General features: G+C 44.5%; 2 protein-coding genes across 4 annotated transcripts; one reads left to right on the top strand and one right to left on the bottom strand.

Moving 5' to 3' along the window:
- Positions 1-1,596: 1,596 nt before the first annotated feature.
- Positions 1,597-19,019, bottom strand: OOEP (oocyte expressed protein). Of its 3 annotated transcripts, XM_060168164.1 has the most exons (5): positions 18,468-18,985; positions 4,196-4,347; positions 2,918-3,039; positions 2,619-2,768; positions 1,597-1,761 (listed from the first exon to the last, which is right to left on the bottom strand). In XM_060168164.1, the coding sequence occupies exons 1-4, from the start codon at positions 18,746-18,748 to the stop codon at positions 2,667-2,669; spliced, it is 657 nt and encodes a 218-aa protein (XP_060024147.1). In that variant the 5' UTR covers positions 18,749-18,985; the 3' UTR covers positions 1,597-1,761; positions 2,619-2,666. The 3 variants fall into 3 exon arrangements, with proteins under 3 accessions (XP_060024147.1, XP_060024148.1, XP_060024149.1); XM_060168165.1 differs by lacking the exon at positions 2,619-2,768; XM_060168166.1 differs by lacking the exons at positions 1,597-1,761; positions 2,619-2,768; positions 2,918-3,039; positions 4,196-4,347 and adding an exon at positions 17,863-18,132 and having other exon boundaries at positions 18,468-18,647; positions 18,842-19,019.
- KHDC3L (KH domain containing 3 like, subcortical maternal complex member) lies at positions 7,760-9,040 on the top strand. Its single transcript, XM_060168387.1, has 3 exons — positions 7,760-7,928; positions 8,080-8,283; positions 8,529-9,040. Exons 1-3 carry the CDS (start codon positions 7,760-7,762, stop codon positions 9,038-9,040), a joined length of 885 nt encoding a protein of 294 aa, XP_060024370.1.
- Positions 19,020-20,636: the final 1,617 nt, after the last annotated feature.

The raw sequence follows: 20,636 nt of genomic DNA, 5'->3' as shown, positions 1-20,636 counted from the left end.
ATTTCCGCTTCTTAAAGTGGCTACTTCTCCAACATTCCTCAATATCCTCTTGCAAAAGCGGATTTTGTTAGGATATGGAAGGGCAGAATTTCAGTGTTGGTTAAGTCAAACTCTGGAAGGTTAAAACCTTGAACACTTGAGTTATTTCAATACATCATTTTGAGAAAATCTTATAACCGAATGTTAAAGGTCATTGCTGCTGTAGGACTGGGTTGAAGCAAGCATCGTCCTACGTGATGTCCTAGGAAGTCTCACCATTTCACGTGCTCTGCTTCCCACCTCCACCCCACCCCCTGCATTTTCCATCAATGATTTTTTTAATTTTTATTTTATACTGTTGTAGAGTTGATTAACAATGTTGTGTTAGTTTCAGGTGTAAAGCAAAATGACTCAGCTATACACATACATGTATCTATTCTTTTGCAAATTCTTTTCCCATTTAGGTTATTACAGAGTATTGAGCAGAGTCCCTGTGTCATACAGTAGGTCCTTGTTGTCGATGTCTTTTGAAGAAGGAACACAATGTATATGTACTGGTTTTCTCTAAAAATAAGTTTCAATGGTATAATGCTGTAAAAATGGTTCAATCTCAGTGGGGCACCATTTGGCAACATCTTATCCATTGAAATGTTAAAACTCTTTAACCCAGCAGGTCTGCATTTAGAATTTTATCCTATAGATATACTCCCACATGTACAAGGATATATATTGCAACAGCATGTCTGATCAAAGCAAAACACAGAATACAAGGTAAAGATTCATGAACAAGATAAATACATATTTACAATGTAGGAAGCTCTAAAAAATAAAAAGCAGTGAAAAAGACAAAAGTCCTCATCCTCATGAAATTTCTATTGTAGCATGAGAAAGAAAAATAGAAGTAAATTTGTAGTATCTCAGGTGAAGTCAGGTTCAATATGCAACCATCCTCAAGATACATTGTTAAGTGAAAAGATACTGCAAACTGTGTACTGTATGCTACCATTTGTGTTTAAAAGCATATATGTACATATATCTTTGTATTTGCATAGAAGAGCTTTGAAAAGATACAGTGTTTAAATGAGGAAAAGAGACTTCATTGTATAGCCTTTGGACCATGTATATTATCCATTCAAGATACTTTAAAAGACATATGTTATATTAAGCATTGACAACCTGCAGAGTCTAAAATGAAGTCTTCCCTCCTTCCCCTTTTGGGTCTGATGAGATTATCATAGTGCTAGAAAGATAAATATCTCAAAAAATACATACACAAGGAGTGTACAATAATTAATTTGGAATAAAATATAGATAAATAAGGAAGTGTAAATCCATGGTAATATCAGTTTTTGTACCCTATTTAAGTGTAGTTGGGATAATAATTCTTATAACCATCCTGATTTGTTTGTAATTTGTTTTTTTTAAGCATTGGAAGCAAATTTATGTTAAACTTGACATTTTAATGAAGAATCCATGAATATTTGAATACGTTTATCAATGTTAAGGCATTTAAAGGTTCAATAACACTTTGTTAAATTCTTAAGTTCTATTTTAATAGCTATGGAAGCAGTTATTTAGTTTTCAAGGAATATTAAGACATATAAGTAGTATATTTAACCTAGTACAAATAGTTAGATTTCATCTCCACTCACAGAAGTCCTGTTCATGATGGATACTACACACCAGATTCTGAGGAAGCTGCCAGTTATGATGGACGTTCTTCAACAAATATATACCGAGCGCCTCCTAGGTGCCGATGCTATTCTAGATGTTGAGGATGCACTGGGGAACAAACAAACAAAAATTCCTGTCTTCGTGGTGCTTGTATTTGAGTGCCTACTCTACGCTGGGGACACAGCAGGGACAAGAGAACCAAAATGTTCATTCCTGTGGAATTCAAGGTTTTAGTAGCAGTAAAGAGACAACAGATCACTAAATGTAGGGGGAAAATGGGGTAAAGGGGAACAGAGGAGTGAGAGTTACTCACTAATACTGTGTTCTGAGAATGCTTTACAGAGCCTTGCACTTGAAAGGAAACCAAAAGGAGGGGGGAAGCATTAGAGTTTGTTTTGGATTTTCTTAATTATCTGCGTTAATTACGTCTATTTAACATCAGTAATAGTATACATTTTGTTTCACAGCTTCCTTTTTTCACTGAATAGACTGCGAACATACATTTTTACATAACCATAAATGTAGATCTATATCTACATTTACCAAGTCTCCTAAATGGTAAATATTTAGGTTCTTTGAAATATTCAAAGTATTCGGAGCTGTTTATCCGTGTCTTTCTCTTGAATTTTTCTTAGGACAAGCTGTCCCACTTGTAAATGAGTGGGCTAAAGGTATTGTGTATTTAAATATACAAGAATTGTAATACACATTGTACAGCAGAAAGCTTCTTTCAAATGATATCTCCCAAGTTCAGTGAAAGTCCACCCTCCCTGCGACCTTGGACTGTGTGATGTCTCCACCCACTCAAGGCTGGTTCTCCTGCTAAGGTAAGAGAAGAATGCTCCTGCCCAAGCAGTACAAAACTTAACAAAGAAGTGTTTCCTCCAGGCTCAGACAAGGAGGGAAATAAATGTATGTGCCTGAGGGCCCGTTTCCAGAGCTGGAGAAGCAGTGAGACTACTCACTGGCCACACTCCTGGGGCAGAAGCATCATGGGATCCAGGACCAGGCCCTCAGTCTTGTGTGCCCAGCGGTGTCCTGCCCAGGGGACCATCTGGGACTCGGGGGACCCGCTTCTGGCCTTCGGTCTTGTGAGGGATTGGGGTGGGCTCCGGCTGGGGGGACGGGAGGCAAGGGGATCCAGGCTGGGGATCCATTCCTGGCCCCTCCCTCCCTTCACCCAGCCTGCTCTGTGTGGGACGTGGGGGCTAGAGAGCCAGCCAAGCTAATGGTCATAAATACATAGGCCTGTCTTCACTCTCACCTGCAAAGTGGTCTGGGACACCAGCTCCAAGTTCAGGGACGAACTGTGGGCAGCAGGACAGCTGCAAGGAACGCAGAGATGGGCCTGCAACCTCTCCAGGGGCGGCCAACCCAGTGGAGAACCTGGTGGGAAAACCTAAGAGACTGCACACCGCCCTCAGCCCATGTCTGGTGCAGACAGACCCCCATGCTCCAGCTTCCACTTAGTTCCCAAGCTTTAGTGCTTACCAGACAACCCCAAACAGCATAAAGCAAAGAGGTGAAAATTTTTAAAAAGGAAGAATATGGATGCAGAGGCCAACTTTTGAATAAACAGGAATTCTAGAAAGAGGTAAGACAAAACAGATGCGAAAAAATGATGAACAAACTAATTTTAGAACATTTCCCAGAGGTTAAAATCAAAAAGGCTTAAACTTCTCAAAAGCATCACTGGAAGCTAGGGGACACTGAAGCAAACCATGAAATTTTGAGGGGAAAATTATTTCTAGTCAAGAATCTATAGCCAAATGTCCAATTAGCTGTGCGAATAGAATGAAAATATTTTCAGACACGCATTCTTCCTTAGGAAATGACAGAGGACTGGCTTCATCAAAATGAAAGGAAGTCTCTCTTTGAAGAGAAGTAAAATAATGAAAGCATTGCCTCAAAAACCCTGAACTTGGTGTGGGAACCTCTGGGTTCTCAGGCTAAATGCAGCGCGGGGAAGCCCAGGGTAGACTAACACTGAGTCCAAATTCCATATCCTTACCGGATCTCCCCACCTTCCAAACCCACCCACTCCCTGGACACAGAAACACTCCCAAGCATTTGGCTAAGGCAGGTAGTGAAGTGCAAAGAAAGGGATTAATCTTTTTACCGCTGAAGATTCCGTTTTAAAGCTAATATTTCAACCCAAACTAGACTCCAAAACTGAGGAGATAACGAACGATGAAATAAATGCATATTTCACATATATGTACAATTTTCAAGTACTATAGAATGAAGCAATCTATTGTCAAATAATCAGACAGCCTTTGAAAATTACAGGGATACAATATTATACCTAGGAACATTATAGCTAGAAAACTGACAGCTATGAGGTTTCCAAGTGAACTTCTAAACTCTAAACCACCTTTCCCTTGGTTCCATGAAATAAAACATTTTATTTCAAAAATTCACTTGCAACCTGTTTTTATATATTTTTTTGTTGCCCACTGCTCTTAAGCTCCACCTGAAAAAATGTATTTCTCATTTGCATCAACCCGGCACAGTAGACACCAGCTTCTACTACCACAATTACCTTGAATGCTTCCACTTCGTATTTCAGTCTGGTTATCAGCTTGCAAGTGTCTATTTCTTTCTTCAGCCTGTACCAATTTTTCCTGCAATTCTGCTTCTAATTCTCTGCTTCCTTCCTGGAATTCAGTTAGTTCATTCCCAGCTTTCTGGAAGCTAATCAGAAACAAAGCAGGAAAAAAAAAGAAGGAAAGAAAGTAGGAAAGATAAGTTACACTAGGAACCACGAGGATCATCTTGAAGATGATTATACCTGTATCAATTTAATAATTTTTGCCTGAATGCTATCACCACCACTCCAAAATATAAAAAACAAAACAAGCGGGCTTCCCTGGTGGCGCAGTGGTTAAGAATCCACCTTCCAATGCAAGGGACGCAGGTTCGAGCCCTGGTCCGGGAAGATCCCACAGGCTGTGGAGCAACTAAGCCCGTGCGCCACAGCTACTGAAGCCCACGTACCTAGAGCCTGTGCTCCGCAACAAGGGAAGCCACTGCAACGAGAAGCTCATGCACCACATCAAAGAGTAGCCCCCGCTTGCCGCAACTAGAGAAAGCCTGCGCGCAGCAACGAAGACCCAACGCAGCCAAAAAAATTAAAAAATACAATAAATGAATTTAAAAAAAAAAACAAGCAAGAATAAAAAGTAAGTCATGGCATCCAGAAAGCCTTACTAGAAAAGGCTCTAGCAATCCACAGGGCATGCCAGAGAGCAGCTGGCTTAGATAAAAGCAGTTACATCTGCAGAAGCTAGAGTATAACTTTAAAAATTGTGAATCACTATATTGTACACCTGGAATTTATATATTGTACCTCGACTATACTTCAATTAAGAAAAAAAAAAAAAGACTGCAGGAGCAGTACTGTGAGGATGAACTGATAAAGAGCCCGCTGTGCCACTGGACGTCCTGGAGAGACATTTACACATTCGGGGAGAGTCTGGGAATGAAGGAGTACATAGACGAATAAGCATTTGAAAAAATAAAAAGCAGTATTTGAACAAAGAAGGAATTTATAACATCAAGAAAAACAAAAGTTTGTGCAAGAAATCATAGTAAACTATATGCAGCTATGAATATTGTTTACAAGACCACAATAGTATAAACTTGAATACTGTTCTAACAAAACTGTATAACTGAACTGGGAGGATACCAGGTCTGATGAGTCTAGGTAAGCTGGAGGAAGACAGTGAAAGATGTTGAGAATGATTTCTGTGAGAGTGATTTCTGTGCACTCAAAAGAGTGTTTAGAGACTTCTTGGAAAATTAATATTTTATTTTCTCAAATTATAAAAACCAAACCACCAGTCCTCCCTTAAGCTTTCAAGTTTTACTTTCAAACCTTACTATGCTATTCATAAGCCTAGAAAGTTTTAACAATTATGTTTAATGGCCTCTGAATGGCACAAGGTCCCACTGACATATTTAATTAACTAAACATCCTCATACATGGCAAAAAGATTGCAAAGTACTTTAATCAAATAACAAATAAGAACTTCCCAATTACTAATACCTTCAAACCAAATAAATGAAACATTAATACATTGAACCTGAAGTTCTCTTCAGTGATCCAATATTGAATATAAACTAGGATTTCATCTTAAAGTCACACATCTAAATCCATTACTTAATTATGTATTTTAAATTGGAGTTGCAAAACTGTCTCTCTAATATGCTAAATTATCTAAAATATTACAGGAACCTAAAACACCATGTATATGGATTTCTTTCTTTTTTTAAACCACTTTGGAGAATATTTAAAGTACAATAAATTGCTTATACTAAAATGTGTACAATTTGACCAGTTTTGACATATAGACACATCCAGTGAAACCACCACTGTAATCAAGATAATGCACATTCCCATCATCCCCCGAGAGTATCCTAGTGCCTTTTTCCACTCCCTTCCTCTCTCCACCCCATCTCCAGACTATCACTCCCTGATTTCTGTCACTACAGATTAGTTTGCATATTCTAGGATTTTACATAAATGACAGATTCCTTTTTAACACAATTACTAATACTATGGTTTTAATTCTCTTAAGCATTTCTTTACCCAATTCTGAAACTTCACTGAAGTAAAGGATCTCTACACACACACACACACACACACACACACACACACACACACACACACACACACGACATTAACATGCATAGAACTGCCAGTATCCTCTTAGGCCAACCAAGGAACAAAAACATCATCGTCTAGGGAATTCCCTGGGTCCAGTGGTTAGGACTCTGTGCTTCCATTGCAGGGGGCAGGGGTTGATCCCTGGTGGGGGAACTAAGATCCAGCATGCTGTGTGGCCAAAGGAAAAAAAAAATCATCCTATATCATTTTGATATAAGAAACAGATTTCAGACTAGAGATTTTCATGGGGATGCTTCCTGAATTGGATTCTCGTTGGTGACACTGATGGGGCCTCACATGTCAATTTCTAGTTGCTATGTTAGTGGCCCCCAGAACCTACAGGGGAGGTGGTGACGGAGCCCAGATCCTTGGGTTTCAGTTATACACTCTCCTAATGGTTCTGTCTACCCACGGACGTTTATAAGTCTATCCCATCCGTGAGGCTTTGAATGGATCCTTTGAATGGAGCCCTTCTTTGGCTCCTAATTCATATTCTGCTTAGGTCTGAAGACTTTTAACCCTGTCAGACGCCTGCAAATTTCTCATGCACTTCTTTGGCCACAGAGCAAACAAGGAGCCTGACTGAATTCCGAGGCTCTCTGGCCGCTGGATCTGGGCATGATATGCCAACCACTGGTGGGAGAGCTATGTACCTTCATCTTCCTGGGCAGCAGTTAATAGGCAATGCTTTCAGCTGGACAGAAAAATCAAGAAATGGAGCTATAATCGTGTTACTTTCAAGGGATTTCCCTCTGGGGTGCAAACCACACGGACCAGGCGCTGTTGGGTGTGCGCAGCCGTCTCTAACAGGTTAAGGCCGAAGCGTGAAATGCAGTGGCATCTGGGGAGGGTGCTCAGTGGTCAGGGTTCAGGAGGAAGTGGGGAGGGGCTTACTTTGGCCTCCGAATACCTTTTTCTGCTCCTTGAGCGTTTGTTTTTCCGACGTACTTAATTAGGTTTTCCATTAAAATTTATTCCAACGCCTCGGGAACGCTAAACTGGTCCCATTAGAACTGTCTGAAAGGCACCCGGCTATCTGCAAATACCGATTCGCTCCTCTGAAAGCTGTCGGCCCGACGTTGGATCTTCCCTACGTCTCCGCGGCTGTCCTGGCCGCCCAGCGTCCACAGTTAAGGCTTCCGCAGCTTCCCGGTTGTGGCCTCCAGCCTGGCGCTCGGGGAAGCGGCAGGATCCAGATGCTACCGCCCAGCTAGAGCGCCCTGGGCGCGCGCCCCAGCGCAGCTGCGCCTTCCGGGGAAGAAGCCCCGGCTGCGGGCTTCGGAGGCGAGGCCTGGAGTCCAATGAGGAGGGCGCGGGTGGGGGAGGGGCTTGCCGAAAGCCCTGGATATAAGGCCGGTGGGCCCTTGCGGCGCCGTGTCTCACGCGCGGCCGGCGATTGGCAGCGGACCCACAGCCCCCTGCGAGGCTCGCCGTGGCATGGCCGCCCCCAAGAGGTTTCCGACGCTCGTTCAGCTGGAACAGCGAGAAGGGACGCTCTTCGAGGTGCTCGGTAACCTCACCAAGCGGCCCTACTGGTTTCACTCCGAGTACCTGAAGAGTCCGAGGGCAATTCACCTGGAGGCCTGGCTGGTGGAAGCAATCTTCGGTGAGCGGGCCCAAGCGGTGAGGCCGAGGCCGCCCCTCACCGCAGGCTGGCCGCGCCCAGGCAGCCTCTTCGCGGCTCTGGCTCGCATCCGGGCCCCCGCTGCCTCCCCTCCCAGGCCCCACTGCTCAGCACCTCGTTGCTTCCTGCGCAGGCCTGGGCGGAGAGCACATCCCGCATGTCGAGTGTGTGTCGCAGACCCTGCTTCACGTTAATCAGTGGGACCCGGACGGCGAGGCTGAGATCTTGATATTTGGACGGCCTTATTACCAGAAGGATGTATACACGATGATCATGAACTTGGCTGACTATCACCGCCAACTCCGGGCGCAAAGTACGGGGCCGGGAACAATGAAAGGTACCCTAGGCAGGCCCCGGGTTCCTTGGGAGGGATTCTGGTGCGTCCTGGCTGTGCCGGGGCAGCGGTCTCATCCTCTTAATTCGACTGGAAGAAGGTTTCCTCTTTGCAAGGGATCCAGAGGAGCAAATTGACCTCGTTCTCTCAGATTCCGGGCTCCCAGCCCTGCAGCCCGAAGGGGTAACTCCTTATGTGGAGAGTATGTGGGACACAGGTGCGACCTCCTCTCTTTGCTCTTCTTCCAGGCTCTGAGAAGCCTCCTGCCCGGGAGGCGGCCACCCAGCGGTCCCCCGGCGCGGTCCGGCAGGCGGCCACCCAGCGGTCCCCCGGCGCGGCCCGGGAGGCGGCCACCCAGCGGTCCCCCGGCGCGGCCCGGGAGGCGGCCACCCAGCGGTCCCCCGGCGCGGCCCGGGAGGCGGCCACCCAGCGGTCCCCCGGCGCGGCCCGGGAGGCGGCCACCCAGCGGTCCCCCGGCGCTGCCCGGGAGGCGGCCACCCAGAGGTCCCCCGGCGCGGCCCGGGAGGCGGCCACCCAGCGGTCCCCCGGCGCTGCCCGGGAGGCGGCCACCCAGCGGTCCCCCGGCGCTGCCCGGGAGGCGGCCACCCAGCGGTCCCCCGGCGCTGCCCGGGAGGCGGCCACCCAGCGGTCCCCCGGCGCAGCCCGGGAGGCGGCCACCCAGCGGTCCCCCGGCGCAGCCCGGGAGGCGGCCACCCAGAGCTTCCCCGAAGCTATCCAGGGTCCGGTTACCAGGTTCTGAACGCGTTTCGGGCCCAGGAGCAAGAGAGCCAGGCAAGGTCAAAGTGGAAGCCCCTCCTGGAACCCTATCCTGCTGCAGAAGCTGAGAAAAGAATGGTGTGGGTTGTTCTAGGTTTCCCCGCTCCCCACCACTCCCTGTTAAATGTTTGCAAACACGAATCTAAAGAGTTCTAATAAAGCATCGAATTTCCCTAACGTCTGTTAATTGGCAGGGGGAAGGGGAGAGACAGGCACGTCGCTCCAGCAACCACTATCTGCTCCAGGTGGCTTTCTACCCAGAGGCAGGTGAGAGCTTTCTAGCCGCCCGGGGCCGCAGTCTCTCGCGCCTCGGGCAGGTGCTTCCCCTGTGCTCCTTCACCACGCGCATCTGGCTTTGCAAGGTGAGGGACCTCTCCGGCCGTGGAGTCTGTCCTCATGGGAAACCTTTCCAAGCCTGAGATATTGCTACTCAGAGACAAGGGATGCGAAAACTTGGTTTCAACGGGCCTCAAGGGTGGGCACATCATAGCGCTGCAAGCAGAGACTTCCCAGCTCGGGCAACTGCTGGCGACTAGGGGAAAACTGAAATGGCCAGGACAGCGCAGCTGTCATCTCCAAGTCCTGCCCGGGTCACTCGACCTCCAGTGATGTTTGGAGCCAGCGAGACACAAGCAGTGCTGGTGACTCTTCCCTGCTAACTAGTAACCGCAGCAGTGGGGAGCCCTCCTTGTCACTTTTTAAAATTGAAATATATTTGACATATAATACAGTGTAAATTAAGATGTACAACATGTTAACTTTATACACTCACATGTTGTACTATGAGTACCACCGCAGAGAGAAGTAGCATCTCTATCAGTTTGGCTTCCTGTTCCTGGCTGCTGGCTGGGATGCTGGTGCCCTGGCTAGAAGTAAACTGTTAGCAGCTGGGTGTTAGGATTTTTTTTAAAATAGCACAAGTCAATTTAGTGCTATGAAAATTTTCATTTTAAAAATCCAAGGAAACCTAATTTTAAAGAGCAGGGAGTGGTATGTCTATTGTAGACCCTTTGGTCACCAGTAATGATGACTCCAATTTTGAATAAGCCTTTAGTTTATAACAAGGGAAATAAAGATGCAAAGCTGAATTTACAAATAGGCTATTAACTATTTTCAGAAGAGGCAAGGCTGAGTGAACCTTAAACATTTAGACTCAAAATCAATGCAGACTCAAAGTTTCAACTGAGGCTACATCAGAGTAGAATTAAGACTCAATCTTGATTTTTTCCCCCCTCTGGGTAGTACCCACATGACCAGAGCATCAAATTCTGTCCTTTACAAGAAAGATTACTGAACAGCAGGTAGCAAACCAATGGAACATTTAGGAGTCTGTGACTATCCTGAAACTAGGTTTAATATACCCTATATATACACACATAGACATGTCTGAGATGATTTTATGAAAGAGAATGGTAAGATACAGTAAACATCCTTGGTTGGAGATGAGCCAAGAAAAGGAGACTGAACTTTAAATAAAAGCATTTAGATGTGATGACACTTAGGTAAAATTCCTTATGCCTATAAAGTGTTGATTTAAAAAACAAAACAAAACAAAAAAACCTTACTAGTTTCCTCTCCAAGCAGGGCATGGACCAGTGACATCCAAGTTTTCACCCAGATCAAAGTCCCCAGACCTTCCTATCTGCCGTTTCAAGCTTACTGTCTTACGGAAGTAACAGTTTAACTTGCACTTTTACGTAATTGTACACACCTTTTTTCCCCTTCTTCTAGCAGCTTGATTTTTCTCAGGATGGGTACCATTCGATTTAGCCCTTCCCTTAGGGGTTGATTAGTTTGTTTCTCCAATTACTCAATTACAAACTGCTGTCTTGAATTTCTACGTGCATCCTTGAGTCCAGGTTGGAATATTTCCCTAAGAGAACTTCCTAGAAGTGGAACTGCTGGTTAAAGAATGAGCCCCTTTCAGATTTTATATTGCCAAACTGCCCTACGAAATAGCCATACCAATTATCTTCGTACTACATGGTACGAAAGCTACTTTGGCTTTACTCACCCAAACTCAAGATTACCAGTCTATTTTACATCCATGTGTGTCATTTTTTCTATTTTTTTCTATCTACCCCACTGTTTTAACTATGTATCTTTATACAGTGTTTTAATATCTGAGAGGGCTAACCTACTCACTGTTCAATTGGCAGTCTTGCAATTTATTAAAATGCACACAAAATTAGTTGAGGGAAAAGGTGTATACAGATGGCTTCCCAAAATATTGATCTTATTCTATTAAGGTATGCTGTAGTGCTCATTTTATTCCTTAAACGACATGGATACTATATATACAGAAGAATGTATTTTACCCATTAAAAGAAGATGGAGATTAGATAGGAAGATTCTGTTTGGGAACTGAGGCCCAAGGCCATTCATGGAAGTTGTCAAGGAACGAAGGCAGAAACTACAGAAGTCTCCTATGGAAAAGATACATGCATCCCAATTCTCATACCAGCATTATTTACAATAGCCAAGATATGGAAGCAACCTTAAGTGTTCATCAACAGAAGAATGGATAAAGATGTGGTGTGTGTATAGATGTATATATATGTGTGTATATATATATATGTATACACACACAATGATATATTACTTGGCCATAAGAATGAAATTCTGCCATTTGCAACAATGTGGATGGACCTAGAGAGTATTACGCTTAGTGAAATAGGTCAGAGAAAAACAAATACTGTTATCACTTATATGTAGAATCTAAAAAATAAAACAAACGAATGTATGTAACAAAACAGAAACAGACTCACAGATACAGAGAACAAACTAGTGGTTACCAGCTGCGACAAGGCAGTGGGAGGGGCAAGATAGGGGGATGGGATTAAGGGGTACAAACTACTATGTATAAAATTGGTAAGCGAGCTTCCTGGGCTTCCCTGGAGGCGCAGTGGTTAAGAACCCACCTGCCAATGCAGGGAACATAGGTTTGAGCCCTGGTCCGGGAAGATCCCACCTGATGTGGAGCAACTAAGCTCGTGCTCCACAACTACTGAGCCTGAGCTCTAGAGCCCGTGAGCCACAACTACTGAGCCCACGTGCCACAGCTACTGAAGCCCGTGCGCCTAGAGCCCGTGCTCCACAACAAGAGAAGCCACGACAATGAGAAACCCGGGCACTGCAATGAAGAGTAGCCCCCACTCACCACAACTAGAGAAAGCCCACGCACAGGAACAAAAACCCAACACAGCCAAAAATAAATAAATATATTTTTTAAAAATTGATAAGCAATAAGGATCTCTTGTGCAGCACAGAGAAATATAGCCATTATTTTGTAATAACTTTAAATGGAGTATAAGCTATAAAAATATTGAATCACTATGTTGTACACCTGAAACTAATAAAAATATTATAAATAACTATACTTCAATTATTTAAAGTTAAAAAAACTAAAGAATTCTGGAAACAGTGACTCTTATTTGTACATTTTTGCAGGTAAAATGTATGAGGGCTAGTAAAGAGGTCAGTCTGAACAGTTTTTTTTTTAATTTATTTATTTATTTTTGGCTGCGTTGGGTCTTTGTTGCTGCGCAAGGGCTTTCTCTAGTTGTGCGAGCAGTGGCTACTCTTCGTTGCGGTTTGCGGGCTTCTCATTGCGGTGGCTTCTCTTGTTGAGGAGCACGGGCTCTAGGCGCACAGGCTGCAGTACTCGCGGCATGTGGGCTTCAATAGTTGTGTCTCACGGGCTCTAGAGCGCAGGCTCAGTAGTTGCCGCGCACTGGCTTAGTTGCTCTGCGGCATGTGGGATCTTCCCGGACCAGGGCTCGAACCCGTGTCCCCTGCATTGGCAGGCGGATTCTTAACTACTGCGCCACCAGGGAAGCCCCAGTCTGAACAGTTTTTGAATAGGCTGACTAGAGGCACCAAAGAAAAAGGTTCACTGTTGACAGACTGTGTGGAAAACGTCTGGGCTCAGCTGTGGAGCACACGCTGACAGTCTGCCCCAGGTCCTCCTGCCACTCCACTGTAGTTACACCAGGTTGGCACTATTTCCCTCATCAGAATTTCTCAACTCCACACTTCTAATCAAAACATGGCCTTTTAAAATATCACTAAGAGTGGGGAAAAAACAAAACAAACCATGTGCCTCCTGATGTGATGCTCTGAGAAAGACACAATATGATTTACTCAGTATTTTTGCCAAAAATATATAACCTAGATCTAACCATGAGGAAACATCAAAAAATAAGAGCAGGATTTGTAAGCAAGAAAGAAGACCGCAGGCAGTTTGAGAAGAGTGAATCCTGTCTATACGTTTTGGGGGCAGGGTAAACTGGTTGGCAGCAAATAATTTAGTGTGGACAGTGTCTTTGAGTGTGCTCACTAAAGGTATCAAAGAATACAATTTCAGCTGTTTATGGGTTCTCTGGAAATCTTGGGAACATAGCTGTGGAGCATAAGTGACAGGCTATTTCTGTTATGTCCACCTGCGTACTTCGGTTTAGTTAATACACATCTGCCCTATTTACCTAATCAGAATATTTTACTAGACCCTAGTTAAAACCTTATTATAGAACTTCCCTGGTGGCGCAGTGGTTTAGAATCCGCCTGCCAATGCTGGGGACACGGGCTCGAGCCCTGTCCAGGAAGATACCACATGCCGCCGAGCAACGAAGCCCATGCTCCACAACTACTGGAGCTTGCGCTCCTAGAGCCCACGAGCCACAACTACTGAGCCCACGAGCCACAACTACTGAGCCCGCGTGCCTAGAGCCTGTGCTCCGCAACAAGAGAAGTCACTGAAATGAGACGCCCGTGCACCGCAATAAAGAGTAGACCCTGCTCACTGCAACTGGAGAAAGCCCGCACACAGCAACAAAGACCCAACGCAGCCAAAAATAAATAAATTTATTTTTAAAAAAACCCCAAAAAACCCTTATTATAGCCTTTTTGGGTCCCTCTGAATCACATGTAAAATCAGACTTTAAGGACTCTCATCCTACAGCCTCAGCCCCTAAAAACTGGTTGTGACTATAATTGGAATTGCACTGAGTTCTGGGAAGAACAGACCACAAACATGCAACACTTAACTTTGCTATCTAAGAACATAGTGTCTCCACTTATTCAACTGTTTTTCCTTCCTCCTTCCCTCCTTTTCACTAATCTGAAGCAGAATGTAATGAGTTTTTTATTAATCCCTAAGGCAAAACAAAGGCGAAAAAAAATCACTTTAAAAGTGTACACAGGGACTTCCCTGGTGACGCAGTGGATAAGAATCTGCCCACCAATACAGGGGACATGGGCTCGAGCCCTGCTCCGGGAAGATCCCACATGCCGCGGAGCAACTAAGCCCATGTGCCACAACTATTAAGCCTGTGCTCTACAGCCCATGCTCCACAAGAGAAGCCCCCGCAATAAGAAGCCCACGCTCTGCAACTAAGAGTAGCCCCCGCTCGCCATAACTAGAGAAAGCCCATGCGCAGCAACAAAGACCCAACGCAGTCAAAAACAAATAACATTAAATCTTAAAAAAAAAAAGTGTATAAAAAATTTATCTAACATAAAATGGAGAAAAAAACAAAAGACATGATGGGAAACAAAGCAAAATGGCAGACAGAAATCCAATCATACTGATGATTACATTAAATTAGAATGCATTAAATCCCCCAATCAAAAAGCAGAGACAGTCCAACTAGATAGAGAAGTCAGAGGTAGAAGACTACATTGAATATTATTCTACCTATCTCAAATGTTCAGAAAAGGCAACTTTGTGGAGACAGCCAGCAGACTGTCTGCAAACAGGTATAAGGGAACTTTGTGAAGTGATGGAAATGTTCCCAAACTGGTCTCTGCTGATGGTGGCACAACTCGTAAGTTTACTAAAAAAGAAAGCGAACTGTACACTCACAATTTTATATTATGGAACCAATTAAGTGATTAGATTTTTTAAAACTGCAGTGCAATAGCACTAATACCTAAATTCTCCAAAATAAAAATCGACTGTTGACAAAGATGTAGAGCAACTCGAAGTCCCATACACTGCTGAAAGTCAACTGGTTCAATCACCTTAGCAACCTGAACTTATGCACGTCCTATAATCCAGCAATTCCAATCCCAGACATATACTCAAGAGAAATGCACATATGCATGCACCAAGTCATGTACAACAATTTTCATAGTACCCCTATTCATTATAAGTCTAAATAGGAAACAATCAAAATGCACATCAACAGGATGGAAAACTAAATTAAGGTTTATTCATACAATGGAACGACACCTGCTGGCAACATGGACAAATCTTAGATTGAGTCCATTTATAGTTAAGTCACAACAGTAGTTATCCTTGGGGAGGATGCAAAAATGGGGGCTTCTGGAGTGCTGGTAATATCTTTTCTTCTCTGGCTGCTGGCTACGTGCATGTGTCCCCTTTGTATTGTTTGATGAATCTTTTCACACTGTGGATGTACATGGTTTTGGTATGAATGGAATGCTATACATAAATAAGATGTTTACTAAAATTATAGCGAAATATTTGGAGTAATGGAAAGCTACTTGAAAGGACCATATGAGCAGTGAGATTTTTTGAGTAATTACTTTATATTGCCTTATTTAAAAACATTGAGGATATAAGTATGTTTATCATCAGAAAAATCAACAATGCTATTTTTCAGTGTGGTAGTAGTAGATACTTCTACCTTAGCAACTTGTTAGAAAAAAAAAACATTGTCTTGTCCCTCAATAGAATAACAAATACTGTGGAGTCTTAACAAATTAAGTGTATTCTAATTCCTCTTACACACACTTACACACACTTACACACACTTACACACACACACACACACACACACAAAGAGAATGAGCTGAAATTCAGCTGTGGAGAAAAATAAAAGCACGTGGGAAAGTATATTATAGAGGTAAGATCCTAGACTCAACGTTTTGGTTCAAATCTCACCCACCCCCAAGTCCTAGCTCTGTGATCTCAGCAATTTACTTAGGCTCTAAGAATCCTACTTCGGTGCTTAGCTCAAGGGCCTGGTATGTGATACAAGCTCTTATTAATAAATATATAGCTAATATTATTCCCAAATTCTGAAAGTTAGAATAATAGAGCAACTACCCTTTTTAGATATTAAATGTTGCATTAGTTTGCTAGGGCTACTGTAACAAAATAATTAACTGGGTGGCTTAAACAACAGATATTTATTTTCTAAGTGTTCTGGAGGCTAGAAGTCCAAGATCAAGGTGTCAGCAGGTTTGGTTTCTTCTGAGGCCTCTCTCTTTGGCTTGCAGAGATAGCCATATTCTTGCTGTGTCCTCACCTGGTCTTTCCTCTGTGTATGCACATACCTGTGTCTATATTCCTCTTCTTATTAAAAAAAGTCATACTGGCCCACCCACATGACCTCATTTTACCTTAATTACCTCTTTAAAGACCCTATTTCCAAATACAGTCACATTCTGGGGTACTGGGGGTTAAGACTTCAATATGTTAACGTGTATAAAGGATAGAGAACAGGATCACTTACTAACTTAGTTTTGAATAATTTTTGGAAAACTGGACAAGTATTAAGCATAATCCTCTTCCTCCAAATGTTGAACAGTCAAAAATATTCCATGATTTTGTAAAAATCCCACCAGGAAAAACCTGTAGTAATATTCATCAAATTTCTACAAAAGGAGAAAAAGTAGGCACTCTAAGCTTAAATGTAAAACAGAGGATGAGGCGAAAAAAATCACACAGAAAACAGTAATTGGTTTAACTACATACAATAAAAATTTTTCATATGCAAAAAATTTGAGAAGCAAAGGGGTGGACAGTATTGGGTGTAACGGACCATTATTACAAAAGCTTTTACAGATAATAAAAATCCTTATCTTCAGAGTTGAAAGAAGTAATGACAGAAATGAATAAAGAAAAATGTATAAAAGCGTTTAACAGAAATGTGAAGTAGAATAACGTTCAATATCCCTTGTAATCAAAGATTTGTGTATCTGTGTGTTTAAAATCCTTGCAAACGGCTAGAATCCATTACTGCTAAGGGGTGAAGAAACTGTATGAGTTAAATCAACTCCAACTTTGTGTCTAACACCACAGAGCTCTTGGCAATCATTTCTCCAAGAATTCTGCTTCCTGAAAGTGGAAGCACCATGGGATTGGAACTGTTTTGCACAGATTGGTCATAGCATTGTAAAGGGTAATGGAAAAACAACCCAGCCCATGCAGGACACCTGCTTAGGGAGGGGAGCAAAGGAGACAGCCGGCTGGAAGGCCACCTGCCAATGCACAAGCTGCCCATTACCGTGGCTCCTTCTGGTAAATCACAGCACCAGCAGAATGAATGCTGATCGCCTCAGCTTGCATGTTGGAATGCCCACCCACGTGCACGGTCAAAGACTCCACTCCAAGAAAACACACGGGCCCATTGGTTGCTACTCAGGAACCAAACACCTGCTTAAAAATGAGAGGCTCAGAGAAGAAGCGCTGGCATTACCTAACAGCTTGTTAGAAATGCATATTCATGGGCTCAATGTACTGAATCAGAATCAGTGGAAAAGGGGCTAAGAAACTGTGTTTTAGCAAGCTCTCGAGGTGATCCTTACACACATTAAAGTTTGAGAACAAATGATGCAAAAGAAACCCAAAGCAGACTGACCCTGCATTTCTGCCCCCTGTGCATGAGGGCCTGACTCTGACCATAAAATCATAAAAGGGTTAGTAGTTTCAAAACGATAGAAACTAAGAAAAAAACAAAAATAAACCCTCCACCTATCAGCCTCTCACATCAAGATATGAATGAACAGAGTCAATCTTTTTTTATAAATTTGCTTAATTTTGAGTGAGCCAAGATCTTTATGACATTGGAAAAAAGGAAATTCATTTATTTACTAGAATGGCACTACAAACTCACGTTTGCAGCAAAAGAATCAAACCACTGTCCATCAAGATACAGGAAAAAAATAAATGCACAGATTTAAGGATATTTGCTTCTCCTGAACTCTAGTAGCAGAAGGAGGACTGTTGTCATGCCCCGGAGAGCACTTATGCAACAGGACTCTGGGGGACCTGGGGACCTGGTGCCTGGGCCTTCAAGAACTCCTCGAGTTGTTCCATCTTCTCAGCTGGAGAAGGAAAAATGCTCACTGTTTCAAACTACTCCTTCACGGGGGTGGATGGGTGCTGGCAGCATCATTTTTCGGGGTGGAAGCTCTGAACCTAGGACCTGGAAACAGCGGCGCGACCAAGCGGAGGCTGGCACGGGCAGTGAGGGGCCTGAATGCATCCCATCTCTGCCTACCTTCCCAGGGTCCTGCTTGGACTCCACTCACAAGGGATGCCCAGGGACCACGTGTAGCATACTGGGAGTTTTGGGAAGACGGAGGCTGCGAGCAGACCAGGTATGGCCAGGTGGCTCCCCCGTGGCTCCCTCCCCACGCACGTTTTCCATGCCCCTCACCTCGGGCGCGCTGCTCCCGATGACTCGACGCCAGGCTCAGGAGCACGCTCTTCACCCGGCGCTGGACAGCTGGCCGCCCGAAGACGGTGATTTCCACGAACTTCCCGGCGTGAACTGCGTCCACCGTCAACAGGGCCTGGCTCATCCACTCCATTTCCGGAACCACGTCTCGGTCGGGGCCTGAACGCGAAAGGAGAGACTGAGCAGGGCACGGCGAAGGGCAGGAGAAGCTGGCCCGAAGGGGACGGGACGGGCTGGGCAGGAAGCCGGGCACCGCGCATCACACGCGGCCCGCGCGTCTGGAAAGGGCTGCGGAGCGCGGCTCGGCGGCCTCTCCCGACTCGGGGGCTACCACTACGCCCCGGGTCGCGCACCGAAGATCGAGTCGGCCAGCCACGCCTCCAAAAAAAACACCAGCGGGTTCCTCAGCTCCTGCACAGGAAACCACCACGGCCGGGAGCGAATCCGTGGCGGCGTAAATGGGAACCCCAGCAGCCCGTCCCCCCGGGCCTCGGCGGCGCCCGCGTCGTCGACCATGCTCGAACCGGCAGCCAGCGGGTAAGGGGCAAGCAGCTCTCGCGGGATTTGTGGAGGCGCGAAGTTGGGCCCTTTACGGCTTGCGGCCGGCTCCGCCCCCTCCGGTGCGCCTGCGCCCTGCTCCCGGGCGGCCCTGTGGGCGAGGGCTCCGGGGGCTCTTCGTACCGCCACCCGTGGCGTCGCCCCGCTTTCTCCTCCGCCCGGAACCCCGGCGGCTCTCGGAGACGCCGCCCGGTCAGGTAACGCCCGGCCCCGAGGCGCCGGGGTTGATGGACGGTGTGGTTGGCTGGAGCGGGGTCCCATCCAGGCCCGGTCCAGGTTCAAAGGTTGCGCCCGAGGCGGGTCAGGCCGAGGGCGGGTTCGTGGAATGTGCATCTTCTCTTTCATCTCCTGCCTCTGGTTCGTTACCGCTTCAGAATCATTCAAACAAGTGCGTCGTGTTTAAAATACAGACGTCAGACGTGGGCATTCTAGAAACGTAGCAAGTGGAGACAAATCTCGTTTATTTCCAAAATTAAGAAACGACGAGGGTTGATGCACATTTCTTCCCAATGTTCTTAATTTTAGTTAAAAGTTTAAACTGTGAAAGATTTCACACATTTAAAAAAAGTTGTATAACAAACACTCATGTACCCCCCTACCCCCCATTTAACAAGATGTTAATATTTCCCACATTTGCCCCGCTCTGTCACCTTTCAAACAGATGTCCAGACCTTTCCTTCCCTCGCCGCAGGAAATCATGTCCTGAAATCGGTGTGTCACCCATGCGTGTTCTTATACTTCTCCTAGTGCATTTCTACAAGTTTGGTAGTTGTTTTAGAATAGACAGCGTCTGCTGTACAAACGACTTTGTTCTTACAATTAGTTACGAAGTGTTTGTTTTTTAAATATTTTTCACGGAAAGTGTCGATTATTTACATAAGGGGGATGGTACTAATGTACTGAATTCCCTCATCTGCATCATCTAGGCCTCAACAGTTGTCTGAGAGGAGATATTGAATCTAACTTCAGTGAATATTTTTATTCAATTTAATTTAAAAAGTCAACATAATAATACATGCATATTGTAAAAAAAAGTCTTGAGGATATAAGGTAGTGTATGAAAGTTCTTTCATATATTCTCCCTCAATCTCTTACTAATTTTTTTCAATGGTGTATACTGTGAATATCTTTTTAGTTTAAATTGTCTTTTCGCCTTCTTTAAGGTTTCTTTTGATGAATACAATTCTTAATTTTAGTATAGTCAGATTTATCAGTCTTTAGGGTAAGTACATTCTGTGTCTTGCTTAAGAAATCCTTTCCCGCCCTGAGGTCTAAAGACATTCACTATACTTTTGAAGTTTCCATCATAACGTTTGAATTCTTGAACCACCTGGGGTTAATTTTTTAAATCGGGCATAATGTAGGGATATGATTTCATCCTTTTATAAACTGATAATTTTTTCCTTGAGCCATTCTCTTCAGGATGCATCCAACTTGAGGCCTCTTCAAATTACATCCTTGAAAAATTTCAGACTCCTGCATGTAGCATGAGTTGGCCACAAGGCTGGTTTGTGGTAGTTCATCATTAGATCAAGACATACGTGAGAAAGGCAAGGTCAAGAAAAGTTCCTTTGGCATTCTCATCTGGAT

The sequence above is a fragment of the Lagenorhynchus albirostris genome, chromosome 12 (assembly GCF_949774975.1).
Source record: "Lagenorhynchus albirostris chromosome 12, mLagAlb1.1, whole genome shotgun sequence".
Lineage (NCBI taxonomy): Eukaryota > Metazoa > Chordata > Mammalia > Artiodactyla > Delphinidae > Lagenorhynchus > Lagenorhynchus albirostris.
The sequence above is the reverse complement of the archived record's forward strand: the minus strand, read 5'-3'. Positions and strand labels throughout refer to the sequence as shown.

Coding starts and splice junctions, on each gene's coding strand:
- KHDC3L (XM_060168387.1), top strand. CDS start 7,760: ATGGCCGCCCCCAAGAGGTTTCCGACGCTCGTTCAGCTGGAACAGCGA. Junction 7,929..8,079: donor GCTGGTGGAAGCAATCTTCG/GTGAGCGGGCCC, acceptor CTTCCTGCGCAG/GCCTGGGCGGAGAGCACATC. Junction 8,284..8,528: donor GGGGCCGGGAACAATGAAAG/GTACCCTAGGCA, acceptor CTCTTCTTCCAG/GCTCTGAGAAGCCTCCTGCC.
- OOEP (XM_060168164.1), bottom strand. CDS start 18,748: ATGCGCGGTGCCCGGCTTCCTGCCCAGCCCGTCCCGTCCCCTTCGGGC. Junction 3,040..4,195: donor ACGAAGTGGAAGCATTCAAG/GTAATTGTGGTA, acceptor TTTTCCCACCAG/GTTCTCCACTGGGTTGGCCG. Junction 2,769..2,917: donor TGTCCCAGACCACTTTGCAG/GTGAGAGTGAAG, acceptor CCGTCCCCCCAG/CCGGAGCCCACCCCAATCCC.